Raw genomic sequence first — 11076 nt, forward strand, 5'->3', positions numbered from 1 at the left:
TATTTTTCAGAAGGGAAAAAACAACAGATGCAATACTAAATTAATGTGAGTTAGTGGTTCAAGCGTCAATAAGTAAAATTGGGATCAACCCGGAATCGAATCATTCATATTAAAATAATGCTTCCCCAATCCTTAATATAGGACCTAATTGTTGAGTTAATTTTAATTCTAAATATAAGACTTATTTCTTATATTTATCAATTTTTTCTAAATTACTCCCATAGATATTTTCTGAGCTGTAATTAAGTAGAAGAGAGAGAAAAGACATTAAGAAAGATGATTATGGTGTTTTAGGAAAAACATGTTACATTTCTTATAATTAACTAACTTACCGAACCTCCTTAATCTAATCAAATTAGTTAAATAGGTCTTCTATTAAGGATCAGAGGAGTATAATTTAATTAAAAATAACAAAATACAATTTGATTTAACAACATTGAGAATTTTGATCTTGACGATTTCTCAATAAATAAAATTAATAATTATTAATACCAAACTTATCATTAAAATTCATTTAAATCTATAATGACTAAAATACTAGGAGTTGAATTAAAAAAAAAGGACTAGTAGCAATAGAATCAACCAAACTGATTTATTACCAATTCATTCCGGTTTAACCAAGTTGATAACAATTAAATTTATGGCCATTCTAGCATTTAAACTAATCCAGACCACTAGGTGATTCACCAGTTTTCTAATTAAATCGGCTAGTTCAGTCACGTTTTTGTTCCTTGATTTTTGACAAATGATTTGATATGTTCTCACTTCTCAACTTCACATTTTTCCGCATGTCACTATATGAAAGACCTATAGTGTAACATCCTAATTTTTATATCTCTAGTATGTAAACAAACTTTTATAGAATAGGTAGAGGTTAAATATATATACATGGAGTTAAAATAATTATGATTTTATGTGTGTGTGTGTGTATGTTTGTCTGTGTGTGTGTGAGAAAATGAATAAAATAGTAATGTTAAAAAGTCTCACATCGACTAAATAATGGGAAGAGGGAGCTCTAGGAGCCTATATATATGTGATAGTAGGGGAAAGTTAAAGATGAATTAAATAATTTTCACATAAAACTGAGATAGTCTCAATAAAGTGCTATTTACGAGTTTGTGAACCGTTGGATCAGGTTGCAATTTGGTCATCTGGTCCTAGATTTCATACTCATTAGTTTCAACGGTTGGATCATCATTTCAATCTCAGAGTTACAAGTTATTATGTACGCTTTCAACCTAATTTTTAGATTTAGCAAATAGAGTTTTGATTAGTAAATTAGCATTTTTTAAGTTCATTTACCGTTAGATTGAACCACAATTTGGAGGATAGTATCATGATAGATAGGAAATAAAATTCAACGATCAAATTAAGGACTTAACTTCTGTAGTGAGAATGACCTAGCTCGTATTAAATCTATTTGTCTAAATCATTCAAAAATAGAACATAAGTTATAAATTGGGGTTCTCTATCTAGGTTATGAATTTAATGATTCGAAAGATATACTTTAATGATTAAAGATAACGAAAGTAAAAGGAACCTAGGAATTAAATATAAATCATTATATATACATTCTTACCCCAAATCTTAGGGAAAAAAAGTTTTTCAAGTAATAGTTGAAGGTATTAGAGGGAGTGTTAGGGGTTAAAAATTTGTAAGTAGTCTATTCTAATACTGTAAAAATAATTTTTTAATTTCAATTGTAGATATAAATCCTATTATGACATTTTCAAGTATGAGCCTCGTTTGTACTTGATTATTACTTAGGAGACCAGATAACTAAATTTCTATTTGTTATATGCATTGGTATGAGGTTGGTGAGTGATTTTATAACCAAGTTTTATATACATATATTATGTTTTGTATGAACTATCTTGTGGGATATTATTTTGAAATCGTTTGTATTGTTAGAAATTAATGGCTATATGAGGTGTTATTCTAGAATTCGGTTCATTATGTATATAAACGTGTTATTTTGAACCCTATGCATCTAGTTTGGGTGGGAGAAGGAGATAATTGGAGTTATTGAGATTTATATACTTACCGCATGGTATTGGCCTCCATACGGAGCTCTATGGTTGGCCACTATTGTTGTCCAACTAGTTTTTCGAGGAGGGACCCATAGTCCACCGAATGCTCTGTGGTCTTTGGCCGGTCCATATCACTCGTGTGGTGAGCTTGTCAAAATAACTAGTCAAATGGAAAGAACTTAGCCCATGGGTCCAGTCGGCAGAAATAAGGAGGATATAAGGATGGATTTGGGTTCATGGATTGCATATGACATGGTATCTTCATTTGATATTTATATCTTTTGAATAAAATGAAAAGTATGCTATCCTTTTTGAAATTTATCAGTTGCATGAGATTTGTAAAAATATTTGACTTATATGGTTATTGTGAGTTTAATCGTTAAATAAATGTCTATTGACTGTTATTAATTCTGTGTATCCCACCTGACACCTTGCTAGCCCATGCTAATGTGTGTGATAGGTAGAAATTTAGTTATTGAGACGTTGTCTCATCTAGAGCCGGGAAAACGGGCCGAGCCCGTCGGGCCGGTCCGTTTAAGCCCGTTTAAGTCGCGGGCCGGGCTTGTATTTTGGAGCCTTGAAAGGGAAGTCGGGCTTAAAAGGGCCAGCCCTGTAGGGCCGAAAAATAAACGGGCCGGCCCGTTTAAGCCCGCCAATATTTTTTTAAAAAATTTTTATATTTTTTTCTTAACTTAAAAAGAAAAACCCTAATATTTTACACATAATATACTCTTAGTTTTACTTACCCCCACTACTCACACAAATGGCATTCACAAAAAATAAATCACCATAATTCTAAGTATATTAACAAAAATGTGTTATTATTTATAAGTTGTCAAAACCTATTCAAATAGTGTATGTGTTATTTTACAATCTTTATTTATCATTCTTTCATATTTTTTATACTTGAAATAGAATTGGTTAAAGAATCTTTTGAATTAAAATAAAGATCTATATCATTTTATAGTTAGAAACAAATTTAGAACTAGGATAATGAACTCTTTTCTTTTTTGTCAGTAGGACAAACAATTATTTTTTATATATACTATGTTTGTTAGTTAAACTTTTTTGTTAATTATTTATAATTAAACAAGACCATTCATATTGTAATTATTTACTGAACTTAGTGTTTATTTAGTTGTTTATGTCTGTCCTCTATTTAGTTTGTTTATTCAATAGACTCTATTACACTGTGATAGATGTTTTGACATAATGATGTTTATGTTTGTGACTTATTTATATTTATATTTATATTTTTTATTAGTAATTTTATTGTTTCATTTTATTATTTTGATAAAATAGACAAAAAATAATAAAAATACATTTTAGTTAAACGGGCCAAAAGCCCGCGGGCTGGCCTGAGCCCGTTATCTCACGGGCCGGCTTGGAAAAATGCTTCATTTTTTGAACTCGGGCTTAAACGGGCTGGCCCGTTTAAGCCCGAGCCCGTGACGGGCTGGCCCTGTAGGGCCGGGCCAGCCCGTTTTCCTAGTAATAGTCTCATCCTTATTATTTAACATTTTTCAAATGAAACCTTTAGAGGAGGGACGTCAGGGAAGGCTCAGAAGGAGTAAAGCTACATTAATGACTTGTAATGTCTTCTCGCTTTATGAGTTATGTTGTTTTCTGTATATTGTCACCTTAGAATAAATTGCTTTTAATTGATTCATACATTATTATGTCTTATATCCTATGTCCTTTGAGTTGTACTATTATGGTATATGTGCTAGTAGTTGGTCAGAAACCTAGGATCACATGTGATTTGTTTATGAATTTATTATAAAGTACGAGTTAAGATTTAATTCTTCATGTTTTGATTTATGAGTTATATTATATGTTGTTTTATAGCCATATTAGATAAGATTGATCTTTTTTTACATAGTTTGTATTTGAATGAACTAGAAAAAGTTCTTTTATTCGTGATAGGATGTATGACTGGATGCTGCTCTTTTCTATCACTGATAACAATGTTATATAATTAGTTAGTGTAAATGATTGTGATATAATTTGAGTTTGTATTTAGTATGATTTGGTTATAAAAAATTATTTTTTAAAGTTACTATGAAAAAGTTAAGTTTATCGATTTATTTAGGAAGGTTGTTTCATATAGTTTATAAGTAATTTTTTAATAATAATTTATAAAATATAAAATAAATATGTGAAAACTTTTGTCTCATCCTCCCTTAACCAAATGTCGAGAGTTCGATCCTCGTCTTGGACATAGAAAAGCTTTAAAACCCCAGATTAACTGTCCCACCCTTTGAGGTGCCTACAAGCTAGTTAAGAGATTAGTCACTGGATCCGCCGGTGGATACCACGATGTTTTCATTAAAAAAAAGTTTTTTTTTGCCTCCATTTATCTAAAATATGTTTATAGGTATTTTTAAACTTTCACGGATAGATCCCACCATGTGATGAAGCAAACGTGACGTAAAATAAAGTCTTGATGATGAGCCACGTATTTGACTTGGCTTCCTGGTAAGTTTTATTTTGAATTTGAAGTATGTAAACCCTACTTGCATAATACTCTTCCTGTTTTTTAATATAAAATTAGTTTAATTTTTATTTTAATTCTAAATATAAAATCCTAATTTACTTTATCTTTTATATTTATTTTTTGAGATAGTCCTTATAATAATGTTAGTTCTAGTCAGTACATTTGATTAGTAATGATATTTTAGGAAGAACAACACCTATTTATGACAAATAACTAACTTAACTAGTTTTTTCTACATTTATTCAAATTAATGAACTAACTTTTATATTAAAGATCAGAGGTGGCATTGTACAAAATTTGAAAAAGTCACATAATTAATTCTAATGTAAATTTTTATAAAATTATATATATACTCTCAACGAATCAAAAAGTTCATACAAGCCTTTATAGTAACAAATATAAAAAATTAAATAATGAATTTGAAGATATTAAAAAAATTAGTTAAAATAGTTATTTATAATAAATATGTTAGTTTCTTTGTAAAACCTTTTATAGCCATGTGCATTTTAAGTTGTAACTGCTCCTTACTCGGAATTCTCCTATTATAATACATAATTAATAAGAGTATTTTTAAAAAAATATATTTTGAAAACAAAGTGAATTGAGATGGTGTACTTAGAATTAAAATGATAATAATAATAATACAGTAATATAATTAACGTCAGTTTAATGAAGCAGTGAAGTAATCGGATTAATAATCTTATACATATAACTTAAATCAGAGGCCTTCTCAAGGCACCACCACCATGTCAAGTTGTCAACTGGTTCCAATGCTGATTAACAGCATATATATATTATTAAAAATACAGTAGCAATGCAATGTGTATTCTCAAAACGCTGTTCAACACCTGCCGCCGTTTTGCCACACCCATGTGATCCTGCCCTTACCATCAAATCCAGTCAAATCATCCGTCGAACACTTACTTCCTACACAAGTCTTCGATGTATAGGATATACGCACAACAAATTCAAACCCCTTCACAACACACCCCCTGAATGGGCCCAAGAATTTCTCAACAAAATTAGGCGAGTGTTCCTCGGTTAATAAGGCCGCGGTGGTCCTGGTGGGCCACCGGGAGGTCCAGGTGGGCCTGGTGGTCCCCCTGGAGGCCCCGGGGGGCCGAATGGACCAGGACTTGGCGGCGGCGGCGGAGCATCGAAAGGCGCAGGTGGAGGAGGAGGAGGACCTGGAGCCGGCGGTGGTGGTGAAGGAGGTGGCGGAGCTGGAGCGGGAGGTGGTGGCGGTGGCGGCTGCGGCGGAGCTGGAGGTGGAGGTGGTGGTGGAGCAGGATCAGGCTCTGGTGCAGGTGGTGGTGATGTTGCAGGAGGATTGAAACAATCTTGTATCAACCAGCAGCAACAGACAACATATAAACTGCCAAAACGCATAAAGTAAGAATTAAGGGTAGCAAGTAACGATTTGAATGGCGTAAAGCTCAGAAATATGAAGACGGCAGAGAATGTGATGGGATGGAAATAAATGATAAGGAAACCAACCAAGAAGAAACGGCGGAGCAGAGTGCGCCGCAGAGCCCCCCAAGCGGCCCAGGAGGAGCAGGAGGAGGCTCCGGCGGTCTCATTTACAGTCTCCTAATCGACGATGAACAAACAAAAACAAGGAACTGAACTGATAGATTAAAGGCCGGAGAGGGGGCCCCAAGGGTTGAACAAGAAGGGAAGGAGGTGGGGAGTGATATATGGAGGAATCCAAAGTGGGGTTTGATGACAGGTGTCGCTTGTCCTAGGTCTGGTAAACTAATTGTCAACGGCCGTTCTCCAATCTACCCTTCTCACTCACTCGTTGGTTATGGGAAGTGGCGGTCAAAAAGTGAGAACTAAGCTGTGAATCCAAAATGTTTATTGAAAACAGAGAGGCAAAGATGAAAATGGTTTATCGATTTATCAGTCATGCAGAAGAAAGTTAGTTTAAGACAAAAGGAGGATAAACGTTTGGCCCAACCAACCCCGCCTAACGAACGGAAGGGAAGGCAGAAGAGCGTGGAAACAGAAAAAACTTAAGTCAACCTAATTCGTTTAAAAATTTATTATCATTTAAAATATGCAAACGTAATAATTTTATTACTTTTGCATCCTACTCTACATGAAGCTGAAATATCGATGTTTCATCAGTTTTCTTGATATTTTTGTTGGAATATGGGAGGCATGAAGTCAAAAGGATAAATTATATTATATGAAAATTGTTTTGGCTTTGGAAGTTTTGCCAAAAAAATAATAATAATAGAAATTACGTTGGACGTTTTTTGGATGTCATTATTATTAATATGGTTCTATAGAATGCTTCGTTAGCACCAGTTCCGAACCACTCAACCAGTGAGATGAAAAAGACAGTTGGAAGGATTGCTGAGACCCTTTTAAATTAATGAACCTCTAGTCATTCCACTAATCCACAGGCCCCTAGATGGGAGGGAGAATTTACTGATTTTTTAAATAATGAAAATGAAAAGTAATTCAATCTTAAGATAATTTTATTTTTTCAATTATCTTAGTTACTATGAGTGAGTTATAATAGATTTGCATATTGAATTAGAGGAAAAAATTTAAATTTTAAAACACTGAATGAATGTTAATATTTCATACCAACTATTTTTTTCAAACATAAATATCTTCTCATTGGAGTTAATTTTATTTAAAATACTATTAGGTACTAAATGTAAACACCTCTTTTAATAAAGAGTTGAATTTTGATTTATCATATTTTAAGAGAGTAACTCTTTTTACTAGATTTCACTTTTGTTAGTCATACCAACTAAATTAGTTATTCAAAGATAAAGTTTTTTTTTTTGGCTAAAGTATCAGTATCTTCCTATTAAAGACAATTCTATTCGAGGTACTGTCAGGCACTAAATATAAATACTTCTCTTAGCTGGGATTCGAATCTTAGTTTACTATGTTGTGGGAAACTAACCTCTTCTGGTAGACTCAACCCTCAGTGAAGATAAAGTTTTCTTTTTTTTTAAAAAAAGGGTTTTTGCTGCCTGGAATTAAAAAGCCTTGGCATAAAGTTTGGCCCAAGGAGACGCACAAGAAGCCCAATGGAGACAAAATGAACATCTTGCCCGCGGATTGTGTGAATGGTGATGCAGAAGGTCGTGCCAAGGAAGTTATCACGTATGATGAGTTTGGGTATTTCTATTACCATAATAGGTACGTGTCTTTGAAGAGCCCAATCCTATTCATGGCAGCCATTGTCCATTTGCCAAAGCTCCTATTCTTCAATCCTGTTGGATTCTTCAGTTCCAAGTGTCAGAAATTGTTCTCTGTTTCCCACCCCACCGCCACTTCCAATTCCGGAGTCAGGCTCAAGTCAACGCCTTCATCTTCTTCTCTCATGGCCACTCAAATTCGGGTTTCCGAAGGTGAACCCAGTGAAGAATTGGAGCGTTCCTCTTCTCGCACAATCGGAGAACATGATCTTCTCATTGTGGGTCCCGGGGTTCTTGGTCGTTTGGTGGCTGAGAAATGGCGGGAGGTACTGTATTCTAATTCTATGTCTCTACTTTTTTTGTGCGCTTCTTGAACAGATTTCCATGTGATACGTAGTAATTTTATGATCAATTTAGTAGCAGAGCTTGGAATGTTATTTACACACAAATGCAGAGTGCTACCCATGTTTCCTAGCATTGTTATTATATTTTATTTTGAAACAGGAACATCCCGGTTGTCAAATTTTTGGACAAACAGTGACCACTAATCATCACGACGAGTTGATTAAATTGGGTATTAATCCGTCTTTGAAGTGGACAGAGGCCACGCACAAATTTCCTTATGTCATTTTCTGTGCTCCACCTTACCAGTCCACAGATTACCCTGGTGATCTGAGGTGAGCATCAGAGTTTATCCTTTGACTGTTTTTTTATAGAAATTGTGTTTGATGACATGTTTATATTTGCGTCCAGAGTCATTGGTAGTCTCGTAACTAGTCGTGTTGAGTTGCTGAGCGGGTCTATATCAGTTAATAGTAGAAATTAAATTTTGCCTGTGTACAGTCTGCTGCAAGGAAGCTGTCTTGACACTCCTTGGTTCAGCCTTATGAATCACTATTATGCATCTAATGTATAACATAAACGTATTGATTATTGATGTGTACCGAGGATGTTAATCTTCACATCGTGATGGTGGCACTGTCTTATTAGATCACTGGAATTCTACATTTGGTACAGCTCTTTCACAAGGAATAGCAATATCGGGAAAATATTCTACATTTGGTACAACTCGTTCACAAGGAATAACAATATCGGAAAAATGCTCGTAAATTCTGTTGAATGCATGCTGCTTCAAAGTAGTTCTGGCATGAATTTATTGTGACCCTAAATATTTGTCCAAACTCCCAGAAATTTGCCGTGGGATATTCTCTAGTGTATTTTTGAGTATTGTGCTTATATATTGTTTTGGATTTGCAACCTATCAGGCAAGCTGCATTAAGTTGGAATGGTGAAGGCTCTTTCCTGTTTACATCAAGTTCTGCTCCTTATGATTGTAATGATAATGGAGAATGCAATGAGGTAACTTTTAGTACAAGCTTCTTTTTTCAAACCTGAACAAAATAATTAAATGCCTAATTTTTACATTGTAGGATCTTCTTTAGATCTATTATGAAATGGTTAAACGTTTTGTGCAAAATACAACATGAAGCATGTATTCCATATTATTCAGATCTATGAACAATGTCTAAGATCTTGTTTCTCACTTTTTGGTGGGCATGAATATGTGAGAGTTTATCTATTCATCAGATTTGATGTACTTCTTTCCAGGATACTCCAGTTGTGCCAATTGGCAGAAGCCCCAGGACCGATGTCCTTCTAAAAGCTGAGAATGTGGTATTGGAGTTTGGTGGTTGTGTTCTGAGACTTTCAGCACTTTATATATCCTTTTCATTATTAATTTTGTAAACATCATAAGGGTTTTCTCATCCAGGTAGTTTTTGCAATTATTTTCACATCTCATATAGACCTTGACATTTATAAACAAAGATGACAAAGGTGCACACGCTTATTGGCTAGAGAAGGGGGTTGTTGATGCCCGCCCTGATCACATCCTGAATTTTATTCATTATGAGGTCAGAATGTCAGTGCATCCCCAGTTATATACTGTTATTTTGTAAACTATGATCGAAATGATAGTAATCTCATATATGTGTTTTTAAAAATAATAATACCTATTTTGCAATGTTGAGATGTTGAATTGCATGTTCTATGGCTTTGTCAGAAGAGCTTTCAGGTTTCTCGCTTATTTATTTTCACTCTCTCATGTCACTTGCGAATTGTGATTCATGCTATTTTCTATACTGTGAGACTTCCTTCTATGGATAGTTCGTCTGTTACATTCCGTTATTTAACATATTTATGATCATATATTTATTGGTTATCATGATGATTTAAGCCAATTAGGTGACACTTTTCTAACCAGGATGCAGCTTCCCTCTCAATTGCAATCTTGAAGAAGAAGTTAAAAGGAAGGATCTTTTTGGGTTGTGATAATCATCCCTTGTCGAGGTCAGATACTTTTTGATTTAAATCACTATCCCCCCCCCCCTTCCTTTTCTGTTTCATTTCTTTTGCTGCTTTTTGGATTTATGTAATGTTGCCAGATGGCACCGTATTTTTTCTTTTTCTTTCTATTTCCTGAGAGGGAAAACCCTTGTAGATAATAGTCACCCCATCTACATTTATGCAGGCAAGAAGTGATGGATCTGGTCAATCAAAGCGGCAAATTTGGAAAGAAGTTTGAGAAATTTGCTAGTAAGTACAGTTCTTTGTCTATATTAGGGCTTGATATGCAGTATGGGAAAGGATCCAGATTCTTGCTATATTTTGTTAGCATTGTTTTACTTCAGAGTCTCAAAAACATCACTTGTTTATATATTGCGTTTATAGGCTCTGACGGCCCCCTAGGTAAGAGATTGGACAACTCCAAAACACGCCAAGAAATAGGGTGGGAGCCAAAGTACTCCAGCTTTGCTTATTTTCTGGAGACCCTATGATATATTTCCAAACATATCCCTGGTGTTGAAATCAAGTTTAAACTCAGTCATGGCTTTCCATGGATGATATGGTTTATACGCACGTACCAAGTGCTTATTCTTTTGACATGTTCTCTCTATTTATGCTGTACAGAAAGGATTCATCATTCATCAATGATTGACCTGTAAACGGCCAACGACAATCTGTATGTCATATCTATACCAGTAATCCAGAGTTAGTTTTTCACCTCCTTGCTGTGCTTGTTACTTTTGTTAGGACTTAATGGCAGGATGGAAGCAGGGCTTTTGACTTGATTTGGTGGGGTGCGCCAGGCCCATGCAGGAGTGCAAGACATGGGCGACACGCGTAGGCCCTGATAGCAAGCTATCAGTTGAGCCCACCCCCTGAAAAAATTAATTTAATATCATGTGGGTCGATAACCCACGTATCAGATATTAAACTGATAAGAACAGATACTACACTTGATCTTAGCCAAAAGGCCGAGAAAGGTATGAGTTTTAATGCTGCCTAGCTGATATTTTTATATGCTCTCTGATGTGGTCGTGCG

The 11076-nt window shown here is 34.7% G+C and overlaps 2 protein-coding genes and 1 non-coding gene across 3 annotated transcripts; 1 reads left to right on the top strand and 2 right to left on the bottom strand.

Moving 5' to 3' along the window:
• Positions 1-5411: 5411 nt before the first annotated feature.
• On the bottom strand, positions 5412-6176 carry LOC114711464 (basic proline-rich protein-like). The gene is made up of 2 exons (XM_028895877.1): positions 6025-6176; positions 5412-5902 (listed from the first exon to the last, which is right to left on the bottom strand). Exons 1-2 carry the CDS (start codon positions 6105-6107, stop codon positions 5569-5571), a joined length of 417 nt encoding a protein of 138 aa, XP_028751710.1. The 5' UTR covers positions 6108-6176; the 3' UTR covers positions 5412-5568.
• Positions 6177-7697: 1521 nt separating this feature from the next.
• On the top strand, positions 7698-10760 carry LOC114711433 (uncharacterized). The gene is made up of 8 exons (XM_028895835.1): positions 7698-8017; positions 8196-8368; positions 8957-9050; positions 9300-9410; positions 9515-9604; positions 9955-10040; positions 10222-10286; positions 10422-10760. The coding sequence occupies exons 1-8, from the start codon at positions 7724-7726 to the stop codon at positions 10526-10528; spliced, it is 1020 nt and encodes a 339-aa protein (XP_028751668.1). The 5' UTR covers positions 7698-7723; the 3' UTR covers positions 10529-10760.
• A 66-nt stretch (positions 10761-10826) lies between these two features.
• LOC114711465 (U2 spliceosomal RNA) lies at positions 10827-11021 on the bottom strand. Its single transcript, XR_003737143.1, has one exon. It is a non-coding gene; the product is annotated as a U2 spliceosomal RNA (small nuclear RNA).
• Between the last annotated feature and the right edge of the window lie 55 nt (positions 11022-11076).

The sequence above is a fragment of the Neltuma alba genome, unplaced genomic scaffold, assembly GCF_004799145.2.
Source record: "Neltuma alba isolate B1F8T4 unplaced genomic scaffold, ASM479914v2 tig00011289_pilon, whole genome shotgun sequence".
NCBI classification, from domain to species: Eukaryota; Viridiplantae; Streptophyta; class Magnoliopsida; order Fabales; family Fabaceae; genus Neltuma; species Neltuma alba.